A 23,392-nucleotide genomic window follows, 5' to 3' on the forward strand; every position below is an offset into this window, starting at 1 on the left:
GTGTTGTGTGTGCTTGCATGCCGTTGATGTGTATACTACTAAAAATGGGTTATAAAATAGGCAGTCATTCATTTCAGACATAACACAAATCTCTGTACGAAAAGTTTTGTGTTTATTCTTTACAAAATTCTAAAACTGACATTTTTACACATTTTACAAGTAATCAAAGTGAAATCAACCTGATTCTGTTCACTAAAGTAGGGAAAGTGTCTGTCAAAACGCCCCTCCCTGATAATTTCTGCAGATTGACGCCCCCTACTGGGCACAACACAAACCTACATCTGCCTTCCATAGCGTAAAAGCTACCCTGGGTATTCAACATTTAAACCACTAACACAAGCTAATGGGCTCAGAGACTTTTACTCGGTCTTCTTCCGTTCTATAGTTTGTCTCCAAGAAAATGGAAGAATCAGTAGTTAAGTTGCAGCAGCTTCTTATCTTAAAGATAAACCTACACTACACACAGGGGGAAAAAGTGAAGTAATTGGTCTGAAGACCAGAAAGAGGGGAACAAGAGGTACTTGTGTATTTTTTACATTCTGTTGCCTGAACAGCGCAAGCAGTTGAGGATGGTCTTGGGTAAAACCCCTGAACAGGGTATGGATGGACAAAATCATGAGGGACAAACTGCTCATTGCTCATGCTGCTGACTATATTAAAAGTGATGTATCAATATCAGCCTGGAGCTAGACAACAAAACACACCTTAAGACATTCCAGCTATTATAAACATTCAGGGAAGGTTGAAAGATGCTTAAAACCAAGGAATGTTGCTGTCTGTGATTTTGGTGGGGGAATCCATTTCGGAGAAATCGATGGAAATGTGATATTGCATGAATGTTAGATAAAAACAAGGCAAACCATAATTTCAGAGATGTTGTGTCAGGGACCAGGTCCTCCTCTGTCAGTGAGAGTAGCAATGACATCTTAGCACGTGAGGTAGGTCTCTGGGTCACCAAAACATCACTGGAGTCCCAATGATGTAGTGTAAGGACGGTCAACCTGGGGCTTATGATCCAAAAGTGCTGACAATTCCCTGCTCTCGCGTCCTGCTTCCTGTTACACCTCCGCTCACAGGCACAAAGGGTGTGGCCTTCCTCAGTCTCGGGCTCTATCCCGTACAGCGTTCGATCAAGTTACAACCAGACAAGTAGGTGTGTAGAGGACTTCTCAATGGCTGCCTGAAAACTGAAGTACCTTTTGGGACAGAAATGCACAACGATAAGGGTGTTGTACTTCTGCAATGGATGTAGGCACGTGTCCCTGCTAAAGTTTGCAGGCTAGAGCCCTCTTTGATGTGCAGACTGACATTCTGATCTGAGGACGGTGCACCATAGCAAACGAGTGCGAATGGCTTCTCTTTCACGTCTCATTTAAGTCCCATAATGGCAGGAGACCAGAACCATGTTTACTGGGAGTCCCTCCTGTTTCCCATATTGCCTGCCTTTGTATGACATCAAGCCCCCTAAGGCTGACTGGGGCGCCTGTTTCACTGTTAGTCCATTGGCCCAAGTCACTGTTCCAGCATAGAGGATCCCTGAATGGTCAAGGTTATCTCGCCTTCCTCCCTGAGGAGGAACAGGAACTCCCTGTCAGGCCTGTACACCGAGGTCACGCACTGGCGCCGTCCTCCTCGACCACGCGGTTCATGGTGGTGCCGTGGGTAACGTGAGTGGCCTGGGAGTTGCTCAGATCCCTCATGCTGCTGTGCCGCGATTGGCTGTCGAGGCGCTGCATGCTGCCGTGCCGCGATTGGTCGAGGGGGGGCAGGTGAGGGAAGCTGCCATAGGGCAAACGATCTTCCATGCCGCGGTAACTGCATGGGGTGTACCTGGAGGAACGAGTCGCCAGGGAGCCAGTTAGACATCATACGATAAATTATGGCTTCATGGAATATTATAAATGGAACAATTACAATGCGAGCAGGGTTTGCCATGTAATCTCTACATTAATAAATGGTCAGTGCAGAGAGATGGGTGTCCGCTCGTCCCACCTGCCGTCACGTGATCGCCGCAGGCTGCCGTGGTAACTGCTCATCTTGCTGTGCACGCTGCCGGCTCTGCTGGGCAGGTCGTCCAGCATGGCCAGGTGAGTGGAGGAGGCGTGGGTGGAGGTGCCCTGCGTGGAGGTGCCACGGGACTTCCTTACGATGGGTGTGTTGGGGTCCCGCAGTAGGGACTGCGCAAAATCGGGCTCCTGGAGAACCTGCCGGCTCTCGTTCACGGCACTGCTGTTGGAGGGGGGGGGGGGGGCAAAAGGAGACTAAATATTTAATATTATGACAGTTACAGTAGAAGCAAATGAACTCATTTCACCGGTTCAGGGCATGCTGGGCATTTTGGCTCAGAATCGCCACCTGCTGGCCACCTGAACCTCATCTTCATAGGTGAAGGAGACGCGTTGTAAGGGATGTAAAACTCACTCCTTGCGACGGCGGCCTCGGAAGAAGCCAGCCCACTCAAAGCAGGTCTTCTTGCTGCCCACCCAGAAGACAGAGGGGATTCCCACCACCAGCGTCATGAGGTACTTCATGAGGAAGAGCACCAGGTCCGGCCGGCTGGTCTCCTCCACCTGCGAGAAAGCTGCCATTATCCTCCCGCTGTTGGGGGAACGCTGGTGATTCCACTCAGCATAACGGGCATGTCCGTGTGTGACTGAATGGCCTAAAGCCTCTTAAGCATCATTAAAAACTAACTGTGGATGATGTCACTGGACTTGAGTGATTTAGGAGAGGTGTGGTCTGTTTATATGAGCTTCCATGCATTAAATCTTTGTCTTGCGTGCAGCATTAACTGCACAGCCCCTCTCTAGCTGTGCCTGTGTTTCCCAGGTTGCACAGCTCACCACACGCACCCCCCCACTCCGACTCGGTGGACCTCCCATAATGCCACGCTCCGTCTACTCGCCCCTCCCAGCTGGTTCTGCTTCACTGAGGCACACAGAGAGACAGATGCCCAGCTCCCAGAGCGAGATCGGACCGCCCGACAAGCGAGAGCTCCCATCCTCGTGTCCTCGCTTATTTGGCGAGCCTGGGCGGTCGTTACGGCAACGCACATGGCCGCGGGCCGCTGTGTTTGTTCAGCTCGGCTTCCCTTTGAGGTCAGAAATTGGACTCCTCTATTATCTGCTCATCCTCATTTGCAGTAACGAGGGGGTATTTATGTACTTCATTAAAAATGAAGGGTTTGCAGTCTGTTCGGATATGCCGGCCTTGATGGGACTCTCTGAGCTCCGTGCCAAGATGATCCGATCTAACCCTGCTGCCCCCCCTTGGTGTCTCATCTCACTGATGCCTGGACAAAGAGGTTCCGGTCCAGACCCCATCCAAAGCGTTTTAAACCAGCCTATCGCGTGACACTGATGGCCACTCCTCCTTGTCTGCCTGGCATATGCTCTTGGCCCCGCCTATATTCCTTGGAGGAACTTACCGGATGACATCTCCTCCTTGTTAATTTGCCGAAAACCAACACAAAATGAAAGATGACAGCATCACCCCCCATAGCACCGCTGGCGATCCACACCGTCATGATTCAGTGACTCCCTTCCTCTCTGCTTTGTCTGAGCTTGTTGAAGAGTGGAGACCTGGACGCTTTCCTGCTCATCTGGCTTTGCTAGGTCTACATCTACAGGTCCTGCCCATGGTTACTCATTATCACGGCTGCTCGTTACCATGCCAACCGGCATCAAAAATGCCCCCCTTACCACACCATCCCTCTACCCTCCATTCCCAGCAGTCTGGGAAGCGTGAAATAACAAGTTCTGGAACAAAAGCATTTGGATCACAAGAGTATGATTATCTTGCTGGGTCTCTCCCCCAGCAGCCACACGCACGCCCACGCAGCACAGGTGCTTAATTATTAAACGGCACCGATCTGGGTTCACAGAGGCCCCGAGATAAAGGCCAATTCAATTCTCTAAAACTGGAGGAGAAAAATTCTGATGAGTAGGATATGAGTATTTAAGACACAGCAGCTATGCATGAAGAGTCGTCCTTGTCGGCTGGTGTGTTGTGTAGTGTGGGCGGAGCCCTTAAAGGGCCGGTTACCCGGTAGGGGCAGGGGATGTGGTACTCGCGGCAGCGCTCCATCACCCAGCTGGTCTCCCACACGGCCCGGTAGCTTTGCTCATAGAAGTAACAACCGATGACCACCAGCAGGGGTGCCAGGTAGAGCACGGAGAAGACGCCGATGCGGATCATGAACTTGACCAGCTTGTCCTGGTTCTCCTTCTCCAGCGGGATCTCCATGCGCACGCGGTTGAGCGCCGCGATGCCGGCCAGGAGCAGCACCACGCCCAGCAGCACGTCAATGCAAAGGGGTGCCAAGACGAACCAGCGCAGGGCCGCCACGTCGTAGAGGCCCACGAAGCACACGCCGCTCACGTTGTCGCCCTCGATCTTGCTCATGGCTGTCAGGGTCACGGTCAGTGCTCCCGGGATGCCCCAGCCGCTGGCATGGAAGAGGAGGGCCTTCTTCTCGATGGCCTCGCTGCCCCACTTGGGCACTGCGGCCAGGAACCAGGTGATGGTGAGGATGACCCACCAGACACTGCCAGCCATGGTGAAGAAGTAGAGCACCATGAAGAGCAGCGTGCAGGCCTTGTTGTGCGAGCCCTGGGTGACGGTGGAGGCCCGGTACTGGCCGGGGCTAGCGGCATTGCAGGCCACGCGGTCCTCCAGCAGGAAGCCCAGAAAGAACACCAGCGACACCATCATGTAGCACACAGCGTAGAAGATGATGGGCCGCTCCGGGTAGCGGAAGCGGGTGACGTCGATGAGGAAGGTGAGGAAGGTGAAGAGGGTGGCAGACAGGCAGACGATGGAGACGACGCCGATGAAGTAGCGGGCGAAGCGGAGTTCATCTTGACGGAGGTACATGTTTGGGCAGGACGGTGAGCAGTCACGCACCCCCAGGAAGGAGTAGCCCAGTTCGGGCTCCATCTTCAGCTCCCTTGGGCACCAGAAGCCGTAGTCGCGTTGAACAGACAGCAGTGAGTCTTCGGTGCTGGTAGCCTTGGACTGCAGGTCAACCGCACGTGGGTACGGTTCCTCGCAGTCAGGGAACCTATAGGTAGAGATCAGTGTCAATCAGATGTTACCTTTCTCCATCAAAACTTATTAAATGTGCTAGGCAGATCTCCATTTTTCACATTTTCCATTCCTTTATAAACACCTCAACCCAGTCCACATTTTCGCTCCTTCCCGGCTCCCTGCACACCTGAACCACACTGAATACCTGGCACAGGTGTGTTGGGAGCTGAGAGGGAACAAAACTGTGGACTGTCAGGGTCCCCGAGGACTGGATTGAGAAACATTGGTCTAACGACATCAGCGGTCAGAATTCAGCAATGAGAAAAACAGGCCTTCAGAACCCATGAGGGGGGGAGAGATTATTATCCACCATCAGTCTTCAGTTTCATAACTGCTTAACGGCTCTTGCAGGGGCAGTACAAATTTCTGTTTCAGCCCTCTAGGCCCGGGACTGAAGACTGCATCTCCTCCCCAACTACTGGCTGCACCTTTGTACAGAATCATAGGCGGTAGATCAGACGGTCAGATGGACACCTGCTGCACTCCATCTCCTCGAGCCAGGAGACGCCGAACACGTCCATGAGCTTGGAGCAGTCGCGCTTGGCCTGATGGCAGAGGTGACGGCAGGGCAGGGACAGACGGCCGTACTCTGTGCAGACGGGGCCGTAGAGGGCGCAGAGGAAGGGCCGCAGGGCCGGGGAGCACTCAAGATTCACCATGGGGTGGAAGGGCTGCCAGGAGGAAGGCGGACATGACGTAAGACACACAGAGAGATGGGGGCCATAGTGCGTCATACAGCAAATATTAGCTCATTCTGACCAATCAGGAGGCAGAATTCCATCAAGAATCTTAATAAGATTCTCCAGTGCTGTGTGATGTAACAGGTATAAACTCATCTGGTTCATCTATAGGTTTACGGGCTTCCTGTTTAATGAACAGAGTACACCAGAGTTAACATATGACCCAAAACGGACTATCCTGCACCACTCAAACCTGTTCCCCCACCTCCGAGTTTGGCACGGAGATATGAAAAGGAGGAGCTGTACAAACAGTGTAACCCAACGCCCCTTGATCAGACTCCCTCCCCCACCGGCAACTGTGAGGACGCCTTTGTGTCAGGCGGAGGGATACGCTGTTCGCAAAGGGGCCTGGGCGTGCTCCGGCTGGGGCCATGCTGGGAGAGGGAGCAGCTGCCGGGCAGAACATTAACATGCAAATCCCCAGTGGTGCGAACAATGGGCCCCCACCCAGCACAAGGCCCAGCACATTCGCTTCCTGCTGGGGTCTGGCCTTTGTGGAAGCAAGGTGCAGGGGAGGGGCTGACACACCCCAGCAGAGCTGTACTCGGTGCGAAACGTCCCCTCACCTGTGCAACAAGGAGCAGCATCAGAATATCTATTATTGAGCACACTTATGTGTTAATGCAAACAGCCTGCTCCTACACATGGGGAATCATGTGTCTGCAACTGAATATATACAACATCCAGGCTGGGGTCAAGAGGTTGGGTTACTTTTCAACTAGGCATCAGAACGGGTAAGATTTCTTGAATGCCGTGTGACTGTTGGTGCCAGACATGGTGGTCCCAGCATGCTGGGACTTCCACACACTGCAGAGTTTACAGAGGTAAATAAACAAAAAGGCATCCAGTCAGCATTTCTGTGGGTGAAAACACCTTGCTAATGAGAGATGACAGAAGAGAACGGTTAACAGAAAAGCAACAAGTGCAACAGCAGCCCAATGCAACAGTGATGTGCAGAAAGGCTTCTCTGAATGCAGAACTGCTCTGCAGACAAAGGGACAGTCCTGCCTGGTGCGTTCTAGATCAGTGTTTCCCAAACCAGTCCTCGGGACACACTGGACAGATCCACATTTTTGTTTTATCCCAGTTCCCGGAACACCTGACCCAAGCAATCAGAAGCTCTAAATGCCTTATATGTGAGCTGAGAACTGAGATAAAATAAAAATGTGGATCCATCAAGTGGGTCCTGAGGTCTGTGCTAGGTGTGTCTAATAAAATGGCCACTGTTTGTCTATCTGTAGCACCGTGCAGAAACATGTCAAATTGATTTTTAAGAGAGCCTCAGAACACAGAGACAGCTTACCTACTCAGTACATAGTTAAATGTACAAGTACAATATATATAAACAAACAGACGCATCAATAAAACTCTAATGGTGTTTCCCTCTGATGGAAATGCACTTTAGCAGGCCTTGGCTACTCTGTCTGTACACCAGCTCACAGGTACCATTGTAATTGTACCTGAAAAGGAGATTAATGATTTGTTTACTATTTGTATATGATACTGTTAAAAAATATGCAAAGAAATATGGTTTCTGTCTGTCCTGAGGGATCGTTCTCAGCATGCCATCTATCCAGGAGAATGACTGACAGAAGACAGTATATTAGCCAGAAATCAACCGTAAATGATTTTACGATGCATGTTTTTAATTTCTGGCCACCTCCTCGACGTTGGTGAACTCCGGAAGACGCATACGCTGGTAAATGCAACCGGAAAATGTTACGGTCTGTGAGAGCCCAGTCTTCTCTGCACTGTTCAGTCCAACTTGGCAAGCAGAGATCCGTGAAATGGATTAGAATGGATGTTAGGCTTGCTGACTCTGACACAAAGAAGCAAAATCCAAGGATCTCCAGTAAATATAATCCATTTGAGATGTCAGTTTCTTTTTTTTTTTTGGGAGGGGGGGTATTTTCCACTTCCGTGACAAAAAGACCAATAAGACTAATGTTCAGTGACAGATTCTCTTTGTTCAGATTTCTGAATAAATTGATTATCTGGATATAATGAGAATTCCTTTGGACTGCAACTAAATATATGCAAAAAAACATTATTACCACTAAATTGCAATTTGAGAGGTGTTTAGCATAAATAACAACAAAACTTTGTATATCCCTGGTGTGAATAATTGACAGGCGAGTTCATCCACTGTACAGCAGAACAGACATTCGAAAGAGAGAGAGACTCCTTTTTTTACCCAGTCGCTGATTTGATTCACACGGCACGCAAATAATTATAAACATGTTCCCCCATCCTAGCAAATGTTTATCGAGAGGGGCAGGATCATACTACTTTGTCCTTTAAATATCTCATTTATAAATGCTATCTTTATTGGTATTGTATTGTTATTGCTATAGTTATTGTTATTATATCTGTAGTGCCTTCAGGTTGACCTATCACATTTATCTGTGAAACAGCTCATTAACAAACTCAAAAAATCCCAGACTGAACTCCCATCAACTCTGTGCTGCAGCACAGCCAGATGCATGTTCCCAAAGACAGACCTCCCATCATCTCTGTGCTGCAGCACAGCCAGATGCATGTTCCCAAAGACAGAACTCCCATCAACTCTGTGCTGCAGCACAGCCGGCTGCATCTTCCCAAAGACAGACCTCCTGTCATCTCTGTGCTGCAGCACAGCTGCATGTTCCCAAAGAGCACTGAAGAAGCCGCCACAGGAGTAACTTCCACTGGTAATGTTGGGTGTGCTGGACCGGAGCTCCTACTTTATTGTCACAGAATAGTGCATGGAGTCTGGCTGTCTGTGAACACCAATGCTTTCGTGTGTTACCCTCTGTGAGAAGATCCAAATCAGCCTTTGGCATCAGAGGGAACATTGGGCTTCCATCCTATTCTTAATGGCTACTTTATTAGGTACACCTGTAGTACCACATAGGACTCTTTTCCCTCCAAAAATGATTCAAAGATAGACAAGCTGTGTGTTCAGAGAAGCCTTTCTGCACACCACTTATGTACTGAACTGTTATTTTTGTACTTGTGGCCTTCTTAAACTCTTTAATGACTCTGCCCAGAATTACGATAATCATTAACTGATTAACTGACATAAAGCAGATAATATTTAACAAATCATGCAGAAGCTGTTATTTCTATCAAAGGCATGTTTTAAATGTCCCACATCAAAAAGTCAATGAATATTTTAATTTTACGTAGACTTTCTTATTCTGGCTACGATGCACAAGATCACAATGGTCATGCTGATGTTTTAACACACTATTGATTCCCTAATCCCAAAAATTACACACTCCCTCAGGATTACACAAGCCGATGATCGGGACTCATAAGTACTGCCCTTCGTTAACTGCCAATTATCAAAGTAGTAATTATACTGTACACATTATTTGACTGATTCCTTTTCCATACAAAGCTACTTGAGCAAAAGAGGATAAGTAGAGCCCGTGTCTGAGCTCTCTGTTTGCACTATAAATTATTCAAAGTGCTTTCCACAAGTACTAAAACTATAATTAGCCATTTTATCCAGCGCAATTCTTAATGTAACCATGGAGATTTCCTGAGAGATTGCACATTTGTGCATTAAGTACCTGCTGCTGTGAAAGATTTAGAAATATCACCATAATTCAATGTTGCAAACATGGCTGAATGCCACATACAGACCCCACTGATATATATCAAAATCAGACTGAAACAGCAACTGTAATTTTTGTTACTATAGCTACTTAAGTGCTTCTTATCGACCTGCTAATCCAGTTTAAATACAATTTGTGGCATTACTCTTTGAAATCTAATGTACAGTTCTGTATAAGGATTAGGGCTTTCGCCAATGGCTGCCCTGTCTGTGGCAGTCGATAGCGAGGCCTGCTCCCCTCATTATACAGAAGGTACCCACAACCCATGTGTGAAACCGGACAAACGCAGAATTCCTTTCTTGATCTTTGCTCTTTTTTCCCTAAGAGAAGGCAAAGAAAGGACAGCTCGCTCCCACATTCCCTTTTCTCCATTCGCTTTTCAGTCTGGATCAGTCAGCTTTTCTCGTCTGTCGCTCTCTCCCTCTCTTTCTGCCCCTCCTCCTCTCAGCTTGCATTCATCCTTTGCATTGAGACCACAGCTGCCATGGCAACCACTCCCAGAGCAACGGACCGATTTTGAGGAGGGGACCCCATCCTGGTGGGTCAGAGGCCATCAGCGGGACCCCCTCCTGACAGCAGCAGGGGTGTCCCTTTGTTGCTACACAATTTGAGCCTGTTTCCACGGCTACCCCTATAGCCAGCCAACGAGGACTGAGGGTGGGGGGGGGGATAATGAGTTTGTCTGCTAGGCTGTCTCACAGCGAAGATGCGGAAACTCAAGTCCCCAAAGTGATTACATCTAGGCACAGAAGTATATAGTTATACTGGCATTGGGGGAAAAAAAACACAATTCGGTTTTCACTATTCATCACAAATGGTTTTGCCAAAAGTGAGTTTATAGCGCCAAGCTGTGACACTTTCACCATGCCCGTGCACCGTGTCACGGCCATCCTCCCTCACCCATTCATCGGGTGCCACCGGCCAGCGTCTGCGTGCAGATAACCTCACAGCGGCCGGCCTTATTGGCAGGCGCTGGGCTCTGCACGCGTCCACAGAAATGCCACAGGCGGCTGTCATGGTTACATCAGGGGGACCTCAATTCTGCGGCTGCCTGACTCACATCCTCCTTTCTACACCACAGATTCTTACTGCTAGAGCCAGAATCCCACATCCCCAATGAGCTCTGAATGCCTCACTCTTTGTTGCACAGAAAGGGCCGGTCCAGAGGAGCCCCTTTGAAAAAAAGAGAAAAACTATAAAATCAAATTAACTGAACAAGCTCTGAGTGTGTCCTTCAGAAACGTACAGACTGGGTTTGGCTTTTTTGTCCATCATAATAAATGTTGGTACGCTTCAATAACCTTTACACTGTCATTCAATTTTCAATTTCACCATGGAAATGTCAAATGTCACCACTATAATACAACTGCAAGGAAGGATTAAATGAAATGTGCCCATTTGACCAGGATTAATTGTCATTCATGTGAACCATCTAATGTCACTCGCACATTACAGAGATCCGCAGCATCACACCTTTTCTCCAGCGAGGGGCGAAATCACAGTTTATATCCTACACTAATTTCACACTCTGATTAAGGTACCGTACACAGCAGAATGAGGGAAAGACAGCACTCACACGTGTGAAATTAAGCCACCCAAAACATCACACTGCAATTTGTAGAGAAGATATATGTGTGTTTGTACTCAGACTTTTGAGTGCAGTCACTTTTTATGTGGGTTTTGGGGACCAGAAACACTGATGGCTGTTTGAAAAAGGAAAATCAAGAGATTTTGAAATCATATAATGAAATATATATGATTGGAAAATAATTATAAAGGTTTTTTTTTATTAATCTAGTATTTGGCCCTAATATTAAAATGGAGTCCATACTCCGAATCCACATCTATACAGAGGTGAAGCCCGTACAGCCCACACCAAGTGTGCATCTGGAAATCCACAGAATCCTATAAAGTAATATTTAAGGTAATTTTCCTTTAATAAAAAACTAAAAAAATAACTCTTAAAATGCAAATTATCCACTGGAATAGAAGCGTTACAATATGTGAATAATTAATGAATATATATTCAGATAAAATATTTGATTTAAAAGCACAAATGGTTTTTTAATTACTTACACTTACGCACCAGCTAATTTAAATAAACAAGCAGAAGAAATAACAGAAATTTCCTGACAATCACTCTGAGGATGTATTGGATCCAGCCATTGAAACATCTGTCAGTAATGTCACTGCGCAGGGCTTTCCTGTTCGGATAAAACACCCAGCATTGACATTTTTACATTTTATTTCTGTCTAGTTTCTATTTCTGCACTTGCGGTGTCCTGCAAACTAGTTTTACACTGTAAAAGCTATACTAGTGACGAAAAGATTTTTAAAGATCTTAAAAATCTTTAAATGAAGGAACACTAACATTTTTTTCCCCCAGCAACTCAAAACATACAGCCGTCTCCAAAATACCTTGAACAGAAAACAAAATATCTGTAAGATTTTCTGAATTCACCCACACATCCCATAAGATAAGGAGCAGCTGGAGAAAGTGATGAAAATATAAAGAGGTTTCAAAAAGTGACGACGCACATCAGCTGAATCTCATTGCTAGTTAAATGAAGCCTGGCATTGCTCCCATGAGTGAATCTTCAGAGAGGCCCCTGGATTGGGCCCCGGACCCCAGAACCCAGGGCAGGATGATGAGGGAGAGGCGGGCACAGTACCTCCATGGCCAGGGCGGCGGTCTGCTGGTCGTAGTGGTTCAGCAGGTTGGGCATGAAGGTGGTGTTGTAGGGAAGGTTCTGGCACATGCGCAGGGTGATGGGCTCGCAGCTGAATGCGCTGTGGCTCTCCACTGCGTCCATGTGGATAGCCCCCGCCGAACCGAACAGGGGCAGCATCGCCCACAGCAGCTCCATGGTGCCTAGTCAGGGGGACGGGGCCGGCCTGCTCCTGCGCTCAGAACCGGTGGCTAGGGGCTGACGAGAGAACGAGGCGCGTCAGGAGGGTGCGAGGGTACCACACCCCTTACGGAGATCAGCCACACCGGCGCAATCCAAGCCTTTCATTGGAAAGGTCTGGGCTTCCTCCATGTGCAGAACCAGCTCCACGTGGGACGGCCATCATCTGACACCATTCACCAGGCCCTTCTCCTCCGCAGCCTGGCCACGGCCTCTCTGTAAGGGCTCCCAGAGGAGCACCGCACCTCCTGCCGCGGACGGCCCACGCTCCTTCAGGCTCCAGAGCCCTCGGAGACTCCAAACGTGCCAGGGGAACGGTTTGAAAATCCCGCACCTGAAAGCAACAGATAAACAGAGTCTAAGGTTTGTGTGCCTCTGTGTGAAGCCTTTTAAAGGGGCTAGCAGATAAATTTATAAAGATATACCAAAAAAATATAAAAAGTCACAATTTCAATTATATCAGTAAAATTGCACATTTAAGTCCATTACAGGGGACTGGAACATGCTGGGCAAGTAATCTAGTTTTTGTCATTTCCTCGAGGATCCGGTGACGGGAAACACAAGTCCTATTCTTTATAACATGTAACTGAATTTTATTAACAATTTATATATAAAGTATTTTTTATTAAAAGATATACAATAATACAAACTTTGACAGCATTTCTGAATAAAATGCACAAAGTAGAACGTAAAAACTGAAAGCCTAATGACAATAGCTATTTGTTTGCATTGATATTAAAAAATTAATTTCCCGCAGTAGACTTGAGCAACTATCCACAATAGATCAGAGTACAAAGCTTCCTGGATAAGAACTATGTAAACTGCAATATTCTCTCCCCTATTATATAACAGATTAAAATAATAAATAATTACTAACACTTGTCGAATGTTAATAATAATAATAATAATAATAATATTCCTACAGCCATATGTAGTTGTAGGTTATCACGACCACGTTAGATAATACGTTAGAGAGCTTCTGCAAACGTACAGACGCGCACACGCCCTAACAGACAACTGGATCCATTGTGAGGAGATGCCTCATATCGCTTTCCATTCCCGTCCAATTACCCGATGCAAAGTGAAATAATCTCCCCGATCATGCATTAAGTCAACCCATCTCACTGGCCACGCATTAAGTCATCTCATCTCTCTGACCATGAGCTAAATGAACCCATCTCCCTGCCCATACACATCACTACGACCCGCTGGATGAGCTTTGACACCGGCCGGAGAAACTGCACCCGTAATCCAATATCCCACTTCGTATATTTTAATGGAAACCTTTATGCATGGGACACAACATAGAGAAAGTAAATTCAACATTTATCTTCTACAGAAAGAGACTCAACTTAAGCAGAACTATTTCCGATACAGCTGCGTACAAACATTTATTGTGCAGTTAAAAGTAGCTATAAATCAAAAGCGTAGATTATTAGAAATCACAGAGTAATGATTGATTTTCTGAAACCGACAGTGCCGCATCTGAGAACAGTACTATAGACAAGAGCGAAAAAACGAAAGCAGAAGAGCAAAATAATTTATATACCGACACGACGCACACAAAAGATTACAATTTCAAGTATGTTTGACTGATTCACAACAAACAGTCACGTCAAACCCCTTTACAGAGTAATTGCCAGCACCTACATATAATGTTTCTAATAATGTCTTGTTACTGTGTATTACTTGTTGCGGTATTAAACGTTTTCGTACTAATGCAGACATAAATAAATAGCAAACTTTACCGCGATCGCGATGGTTCTTGACGGGCGAAGCCGTAAAGCTGCCTTTCTGCTGTGTGACAATGAGCCGCCTGGGCGCCGTGCAGCAGGTTCGCACTCTCCACGGGAGCGTGCTTTCGCTCGGCGACGCGGAATCGAATCCGCGGATGCGCGCCTTGCGCGCACATGGGCATGGAAGGTTACAATGGACGTAAATTGAAGGGCTGGATTAATGTCATTGCGACTGCATTCACTTTTCCATATGTCATTAGTATCGATTGTAATCTAGGCCTCTATTTTTCTACCCCAGTCCAAATTAATTAAGTAATGCATGAATTAAGTAATGTAAATACTTATTTGGAATTAATCTTTAGCAGAATAAGACAGATGCAAGGAGTAGACGGCCCAATTTATTATAAACCTAATATTCATATCACTTCAGGCAACGGTAGTCGACAAAAGATAATGAGAGATTGCTCGCAGCTTAGGATAGATTCGCTTACGAACCATTATTTTAAAGGGGGGGAAGACAAATTAAACTTACATTTATTTACAGTAGCAGTCGCTTTCATCCAAAGCGAGTGAAGTTAAGAAAGCAGGACTAGACAGTACCTAGAGCAATTTAAGTTAAGGTTCCTCCTCTAGGGCCCAACGGTGAATCAACGCAATGAGATTATTTGAGCCAACGAACTTCCTGTCACAGACCCAGTGCTACAGACCCGCCGCCACACAGCTCATGAAAAGAAAAATAACGTGAGATTCGAGGCACTGTTGATTGTCACTTTTAACTGTAAATCCTTTGTCCACCATACGTTATCTTGATACCAACTAGTGATCGCAAAGTGGAACTGCAGGGAAATTACCATTCTAAGTAAATTATATGGTAAATGTGATTACAGAAACTATGCAAATTACTGCATATGTATTACGTCGTGTATATAATGATTGACATGCAATTAGGTAAATAAGCCAGCTGAATTGCATGCAAGAATTTAATATTGGCCTACAAAATGTTGACCTTGGATTATTATTAACATGCAAAATACGTTTTTGAATTTGAAATTTGCCGTCACAATGAAAATATGTTCTGAAGGTATTCACAACAACAAAAATCTTTGAATTTCAAACTTTTCATTGTAATACCTTGTCAGTTTTTCCAACTTTGGTCAGCTGGCTGGCTGGACGATTGAGATGTTCAGTTCGAGTTCAACCAATGTCCGGTGCCTGCATTCCTAGAATTAGCCCTGACCATCTTGCACAGACTTGCAGTGCAGTTTTTTTTATATGCAAATATCAGATAATTGATGTTTTCCAGCAGTTATTTACTTCAGTCACCAAAGACTTTAGTTCAATTTAGATGATTGGCAACAGCAAACTATAAAAGTAGCATTATAAACTATTGAACTGAAGAAGTGAAATACAGTTTAATCTAAAAATAATGATCCTCACATTATCGGAATGCACAGACCTTCATCCTGTAGTTCTGCCTACTTATTTCAATGTGATGTTTCATTTTTTATTTGTAATTAATTTGTAAAAAAATTCTAAAGTCCTACTTTTGTTTTGCCATTATGAGCTATTCACAAAATTTAAACAAGTTTAGCATAAGGCTGCAAAATAAACTCTCTGTTCACTGAAAAACAATGCTAACTGCACCATGGTTAAGCCAGTTTTTGGGGTTTACAAAAATAGTCTACTCGGTCCTATTGTGTTACGAATGAAAGCATGTTAAAGTTTCAACCATCTATTTGGGCACTTTATGTAATAGCCTGGATGATGGAGTCCATGCATCTGCACTGGGAGCTGTCCCTAACTGCATACAGCTGTCCCCAACTGTGCACAACAGTCCCCTACTGCACATACCCATCCCTGAATGCACAGATCTGTCCCTAACTGCACAGAGATGTGCCTAACAGCACATATCTGACCCTAACTGCACACAGCCTTCCACAACTGCATATAGCCCTCCCTGACTATGCAAAGCCATACACCAGTTACACACAGCCATCCCCAACTGCACACAGCCATACATAACTGCACACAGCCATACCTAACTGCACACAGCCATACCTAACTGCGCACAGCTGTCCCTAACTGCACACAGTCATACCTAACTGCGCATAGCTGTCCCTACCTGCACACAGCCATACCTAACTGCACACATCCATACCTAACTGCGCACAACTGTCCCTAACTGCACACAGCCATACCTAACTGTGCACAACTGCCCCTAACTGCACACAGCCATATCTAACTTCGCACAGCTGTCCCTAACTGCACACAGTCATACCTAACTGCGCACAGCTGTCCCTAACTGCACACAGCCATATCTACTGTAACTGCGCACAGCTGTCCCTAACTGCACACAGCCATATCTAACTGCGCACAGCTGTCCCTAACTGCACACAGCCATACCCAACTGCGCACAGCTGTCCCTAACTGCGCACAGCCATACCTAACTGTGCACGGCTGTCCCAAACTGCACACAGCCCCACTGGTGCTGCTGTAGTGAGTGCTTCTCACCATCTTCAAATTAAAAATCTTGAATCTTGAATTGTGTACGTATGTGGGTTGTGCATGTATGTGCCCTGTGATGGACTGGCATTCTATCTAGGGTGGCTTGTGCTCTCTGATGCCTGGGTTAGGATAAGCAGTTGGTAGATGAATGGATGAATTACTAACATATGTCTACAGGGGGCAATGTCTGTCCACACAGAGGTTTTGAAGAGTACTTTCTGACATGCCCTCTAGGGGGCAGCTGGCTTACAGCTTCCCTCTGCTTATCTTCCTGATTGCGAGTTGATGATCTACACTTTTTTTTAATTAACTAAATGTTAGTCTTTATTTCCTTAGCTGTTTTCATTAAGGTACAAAGGAACTGAAGCATTACATACATTATTAAACATACTATACTTCTGTCAGTTTAATGATTCTCTCTCTCCTTAGGAAATCAATCCTCTCCTCCCACAATGTTAAGAATAACAAAATAATCTAAGAATCTGTTCATTTTGCTTCTAAGGTGACAGTGTTACTGGATTCTACTTTAGCAGTAGCATCGTGGCTAAATTGTACATTTAGTAGGTTGACTTGGTAGACTTAATAGTTTGTTTAATTAAATCCAGAAACAATATATGAACATCAACCATCAAATGAAGCAGGTGACATTGGAATACAACTTCTAGGCATCAAAGAAGTGAGACGCAGAACACAGCAGGCATGTGCGGGGGGGGGGGGGGGTGACTGCAAATTTCTCTTTTTTGACAACACCTCACTCTCTTCCCCTTCCCCCGAAAATTTACCAAGGGAAATCATCCGTTCTTGAAAATATCAAGAAGTACCGTTTGGTGTCGCCGCCCTGTCCCAGCGCCTGGCCATCAGAAAGTCTGTGTCTGTGTGCGTCGCTGAAACACACTGTTAATAAATCTTAACGGTTATGCAGTTATTTGTTTTCACCGAGCTTCAACACGAATGTATATGAGGAATTAAGTCTTGTTTTCTTCCCACTGAAGATTTATCATATGTGGAGATGCATTGAATGAGTTTGCAGCAGACATTAAGGCATCTGACTCAGTATGTGGTTAATGTAGGGCAGGATATATAGTGGTCGTTTACACTTGTATGTTGCACTGTTCACCAGTTTGTTTGTATTTACTGTTTTTTTGTTCCCCAGTGTTTGTTATTTCCTTGTCAAAGGTTTTCCCTGCTTGTGTTCTGTTCTGGTTCTGTTTTGTACTTTTGCTCCGTATTGATTATCTTAGTGTTATAATTCCAAGTGTGTGGTTAATGTTTCCTAGTTGTGGTGTCTGTTAAGTTCCCTCGCTATTGTTAGTTACTCCACCTGTTTCTTGTTGCCAGTGCCTTTTCTGTTTGGTTAATTGTTCCACACCACTGTCTGTCATTGCATGTGTTGCTGTGGTGTGTTACTCTGCCTGTTTTTCCTCGTTCTCTTCCCTGTGTTGCCTGGTTCCCTTAGTATGTTTATTGATAGTTCTTTAAAGTTGTTTTTTTTTCTCCTGTTTAGTTCTGACCCCTCGTGGTCCCTTAATTTTGTGGTCTTCCCCAGTGTGTTCAGTTCAGTCTAATCAATAAACCCTTGTTCTCTGAGAGCTGCTCACTGAATTTGTTCTTGCAGGTAACATGCCCCACCATAAAAGTAGGACAGAGCACAGAATTTACTTCATATCAATCTAAATACATTTTTAAGTGATTACTAATGATTAACAGTTTACATTTTGGTGATAAATTGTAGATTTGTGTGTGGTAAAGAGTCAATGTATGAATCTTTGTATGTACAGTAGGCCCTGATTCCTCCCTGTGTAATCAATGATCAGAATGATATTATGCTTTATTTTATGTCACACTAAAGCATATAGAATTTCATTTTAAAGAGCAAATAGGTTAAAGCTTATAGTGTCTATATTCCTGTTGATACTCAGGAGGAAGACTAAGGAGACATTTCCTCTGATGTTATAGTGTCTATTTTTCAGTTGGAGAAATCAATGGAGAAATCACAATAGGAAAAATCGCATGAGAGATCACATATGGCAGTAGGTATCGTTACATGACCTGAGGCCCATTTCTCAACTTTTTTAGGGCTAGTTGGCCCAGGCTGTTAACTATCTTGTGGCTGAGGGAGCTGGGTATGGAGAAGAAGAGTATGCCCAGGGAGAGAAGCAGCGTGAGGGCAGCAAGGGGTCCCAGGCAGGCCAGTCTGTAGTGTCATCAGGCCAGGATCCAGGTCAGACGCAACGGGCTGAACAACCAGGACAGACTGGTGCTAAGGCCGAATGGAATGACAGGCAGGGTCAGTGCTGTGACTGCTCGCATCTTTATTTAACCATCATCACTTTGATACAGACAAGAAGTACTGCACTACAACAAAGAAAAAACAGTAAGAAACACTCCGTCATATAAATAAGCAAAATCAGTGCAAACGTGTTTTTCTCTCATTCGTGTGTGTATGTGAGCAGTCGCTTGAATGAGTAAGATACAAATTTTGAGATCAGTGTCCGAGCAGGATCAACACAGGCTGAGTAACTGCACAAGGCACACCAGACATCCCATCATTGACAGAAGTCATTTTTTACAACATGAATAAACCATCTGAATTAGACTGTAACACTTGCATTTTCACATACTTGTCACCTTCCTGCCCACCATGCATGTACAGTGGGTATGAATTCACCTGATTGCATCAGTTGGTGTTTAATTACCCTGGATAAGGCAGCTAATTGAGAAACCAAGCAGGTTTCATCGTTCCACATGGGATTCCTCCATAAACGGCAACTCCTCATTTTGACCCATTGAGGGTTTCGAAATTTATTTTGTCACATGATCTCCTGCTTTCATTGCAGTTCAGCGTTTCTCCCGTAGACACAGTGCATACAGCAGGCCTATTTGCATAACGCTGAACAGAAATGGCTTATAAATGAAACTACACTAAGTTCCTATTTCTGTGAAGGCAAACGCTGACTAAAAAAACACATGCAAATATACAACTAAAACAGAACGTTGTATTGTCCACTGACAGCTTACACTTATAATTTTAACAGGTATTTATCAGTATATCCAATTCCACAGTGCATGCTTTGACAAAACTCAATATGCCTGCATTCATTCTAAAATAATGAAAACATCACAATACGTATGCTGATTATAGCTGATTATTTGGAAAAATGTAACTGCTTTTTCTTCCACGTTTGATCCACTGTCATTTATATAAACAAATTTCCAAGTAAATGCTGTCAAGCTGCAACACTTAGAAACTGTTAAAATATTAATTTGTCTTGTAACAGTTTTTTTTTTTTTTTTGATTGTTACACTTTTACACTTTATTATTCCCTGTTGGACTACAAATAATAGATGTCCTTAGCCCTTAGCATTTTAATTTATGAGCAACAAATACCCCAATGTTCAATAGACAGTTCACAAATATTCAGGATCCCTAATGAAAATTACTAGTGATTTGTGAAATAAACCAGCGTACAATTGTGCTACTACAAGTTCTAACCAGAAAAACACTGACCGGTGACTGACCGATACCCTAAATGGAACTGATCAAACAAGTCAGACATTTCCACCAGACACCAAAAAACAAATGCAAAATTTTATAGTACTACCAGAAAAATGCTCAAATAAATCCATGCAAATACTAGTTTGTAAATTAGCCATTTGTTAAGTTTTTAACACCAGAAAGCAGGTGATGGTTAGAAGGTTAATGGTGAAGTATGATATGACAATATGGAAGGGAGTAGTGTGTGGAGGATGCTCTCGTGTCGGGGTCTCGTAGTGCTGAAGGCCTGAGAAGTCGAGGCTGGGGCTTGAGGCATGGTGTGCAGTGTCCCTCCATGTTCATGCCCCCAGCATCTTCTTCACTAGGTAGCCTGGCATGCTGTACAGGAAGAGGGCTACCATGATCAGCAGCAGCACGGCCAGCACTATCTTAATGATCAGCCACTTGTAGCGGGTGCAGATCAGATAGCGGACGGCTTTTAGGGGGCTCATGAACCACAGGAAGGTGGTATCCGGTCGGCTGTAGCCAGACAAAAAGGGAGGGAAAACGGACAGGAAGTGCAAGTGTTAGTGATTAGCAAGCAAAGAGGTCATGATGTTCCAAACTGTACACAGTCAATGAGATTACACCAAAGTAGTCCATTAGCATCATAATGTCATTTAATTACAATGGTCGTTTAATTTTATTTTTTTTGCAGTTTTCTCATAATTTACCCAATGTGTTTATACATTAACATCATTACTCTTGTATACAGTATGTGCATATCCCTGCCTGGTCTGATAGCATGAATATGTGAAGCCTCACATAGGATCTGTCTGTGCCTCAGCAAGTTCAACCTCAGTGCCTCAGTGTTTAGACAATGGGTGAATCTCAATATGCGTACTTGACCGTACTTGTGTTCTCATGTACCCATTTTACGTTATCTTCCATTGCCGAAGACCAGTTCCAATACTATGAACACAAGTACAGAAGATGGTAAATATCCCTGGATGTTGGCCTTGCTTCGCCCCAAATATCTAGATAAGCATTGGTTGCATTTTTGTCAAACGAGACCAATCCCATGATTCATTGCACCTCAAGTTCATTCTTGGAAGGCAAGTTCGCAAAACCAGTCTTTGCAAGACTACATGCATGGTGTGTATGATCTTGGTAATGAGATTCACCCAATGCCTCCTTTACAGAGGCATGCCTAACCTCTGACCTCTCCGGACCGTCTCAAGCACAATGCCTCTTTGTACATTGTTCATCTTCAACGTTATGTTCACTACCATAAACAATGTACACTGCTACTTTATTGCTCATGCCTATTATCCTTATTTTCTTGTATATATTTTTCATTTTTTATTACCTTTATTATCTATTACTGTTTTTTATTAAAATTTTAATTCTAATTTTATTGCTGTCATCTTTTTCTTCTCCTTTTTATTGCACAGTCTCAGAGCAGCTTAGGTAATACATCTCACTGCATAAAATGTATGTGACAAATAAAGAACCTTCAATCTTGAATCTATGATTGGAAGTTCGCCATTCCGAATCATGTAGTCAACAGAATAGTTATATTACTGTTGGACTTGAGCAAGGCCCTAAACCCTAAGTGACCAACCCTGCGTTCGGACGACAAGTTTTATCCTCACCTGTATATTTGTGTGTTTGCTATAAATCTAAGAGCAAGATGGAATATGCAAAAACTAAAGAATTCTTAGGTACCGTATTTTTCGGACCATAAGACACCTTTTCCTCCCCCAAAAGAGGGGAGAAAAAGTCACTGCGTCTTATGGTCCGAATATTGCTCTGCTCACATGCTTTAACCCTCTGGGGTCGAATGCATAGTTGGCGACGCAGCGTACTTCTCGCGTCTATTTCAGTTTATCTCTCGCTGAAATCTTAATGTAGAATCATGAAAAAACGCTGGCTAAATCCGTAATCTGTGTTCTTTTCAAAACGTCCATTGTCGGAAGTATTACAGTTTTTAAAATTAGGTTAAATCGGCAAAAAATTAAACTATGTCCCCTTACTTTGTTTTACCTGCATCGGGGGCGTGTAGTACCGCTGTCACCCGAAGATCGCTATTCACATTCTAAATAGCCGCATTAGCGCGTATTCAAATCGCATTCGCATGGTAATTTGGTGAACAACGCAACGGTGAAACACGATCCAAATACATCCCCATCAGCGCCATAAAAGGGGGGAGGGATGTGGCCAGGTGTCAATGGATCATTCATACACATGAAAGTTTTTTGTTACTGAAGTGTCTCCTACTGAAGTACTGACTTTATTTGTTAATAACAGTGATAATGGTTCTTAATGCTGCTGTTGACTACTGTTCACTGTACATGGTTGACGTAAAATATTGTAGGACACTATTTGGTTCAGAATCTTTTTTTTCTTCATTTCCCTCCCCTACAACTAGGTGCGTCTTATGGTCCGGTGCGTCTTATGGTCCGAAAAATACGGTACTTGTACAAATGGCTACTAAGGCATCATCATTATAATTTTATGCTGCCTTTGGGTGAAAAACTACAAAGTGACTGAGATCTGAGCCTCTGACCTAAAAATATCAGTATGGTGGAATTTGACTGCCAACTAAAGCATAGAAATTTAGCTGCAGTATCCTGAAACTGTATATATTTCATAATAATCCCATTCCAACTTTCATCCATTTAAAATATAGTATTTCACATTTGTGAGATGTTTTTCAAGGGGACAAAATGAGAGATACTGGGTTTGTAAAACCAAGGAGACAGTGACGGATGAAGCACAGTGACAAGGATGAGCTGAAAGAGAGCCGGTGCACAGAGGGGGTGGGAGGGGCTACCATTTGGCTTCATTCTCAGGCTCCCAGCAGCTTCTTGACCAGATAGCCGGGTATGGAGTAAAGGAAGAGGCCCAGCAAGAGGAGCAGCAGACTCAGGCCAAGCGCTTTCAGGATCACCCAGCGGTAGTTGTGCCACAGGAAGTATCGGAGAGACTTCATAGGGTTCATGAACCAGATAAAGCTGATGTCTGGGCGTCTATTACGTGAATGTAGGGGGAGGGCGCAGGGGGAGGGAATGAAATTGCAAAGTTGATGGGAAAAAAATGTTTTGGAGAAAGGAACCAGAGTGAGAGGGAAGGCATAACAAATAAGTAAAGAGTGAATATTAATGTGCCCTAACAGGTGCACACCATCCTATAAGTGATATAAAGAAACTATACGACCTTATAAGTTATATGACAGAAGGCTTTGCATTGTGGGGAATCTCCTCCCTTATTACCAGGTTGATGGAACCAGTTTGGTGCGAATCCCATATACTGATGTCATGTACCTCTGTTAATC

The 23,392-nt window shown here is 44.6% G+C and overlaps 2 protein-coding genes across 3 annotated transcripts in view; both read right to left on the bottom strand.

Annotated features, from left to right (window-relative positions):
- Positions 1–93: 93 nt before the first annotated feature.
- Positions 94–14,779, bottom strand: LOC111841130 (frizzled-3). Its single transcript, XM_072702844.1, has 8 exons — positions 14,608–14,779; positions 14,088–14,238; positions 12,103–12,673; positions 5,563–5,759; positions 4,045–5,062; positions 2,422–2,570; positions 1,993–2,229; positions 94–1,830 (listed from the first exon to the last, which is right to left on the bottom strand). The coding sequence occupies exons 3-8, from the start codon at positions 12,295–12,297 to the stop codon at positions 1,611–1,613; spliced, it is 2,016 nt and encodes a 671-aa protein (XP_072558945.1). The 5' UTR covers positions 12,298–12,673; positions 14,088–14,238; positions 14,608–14,779; the 3' UTR covers positions 94–1,610.
- A 4,089-nt stretch (positions 14,780–18,868) lies between these two features.
- The window catches only part of otofa (otoferlin a), a 50,044-nt gene continuing 45,520 nt past the window's right edge, over positions 18,869–23,392 (bottom strand). Inside the window, exons 46-47 of one of the 2 annotated variants that reach the window (XM_023806632.2) lie at positions 22,892–23,087; positions 20,461–20,595 (exon numbers count right to left, since the gene is read on the bottom strand). In XM_023806632.2, coding sequence (XP_023662400.2) covers positions 22,907–23,087 — 181 coding nt within the window. In that variant the 3' untranslated portion in view covers positions 20,461–20,595; positions 22,892–22,906. Of the gene's footprint in view, positions 20,596–22,891; positions 23,088–23,392 lie in introns of both variants that reach the window. The other variant, XM_023806633.2, reaches the window with a different exon arrangement.

The sequence above is a fragment of the Paramormyrops kingsleyae genome, chromosome 19 (genome assembly GCF_048594095.1).
Source record: "Paramormyrops kingsleyae isolate MSU_618 chromosome 19, PKINGS_0.4, whole genome shotgun sequence".
Classification (NCBI taxonomy): Eukaryota; Metazoa; Chordata; class Actinopteri; order Osteoglossiformes; family Mormyridae; genus Paramormyrops; species Paramormyrops kingsleyae.

Coding starts and splice junctions, on each gene's coding strand:
- LOC111841130 (XM_072702844.1), bottom strand. CDS start 12,297: ATGGAGCTGCTGTGGGCGATGCTGCCCCTGTTCGGTTCGGCGGGGGCT. Junction 5,760..12,102: donor CCGCCGCCCTGGCCATGGAG/GTACTGTGCCCG, acceptor TCCTCCTGGCAG/CCCTTCCACCCCATGGTGAA. Junction 2,571..4,044: donor ACATCCCCTGCCCCTACCGG/GTAACCGGCCCT, acceptor GCTTTCTCGCAG/GTGGAGGAGACCAGCCGGCC.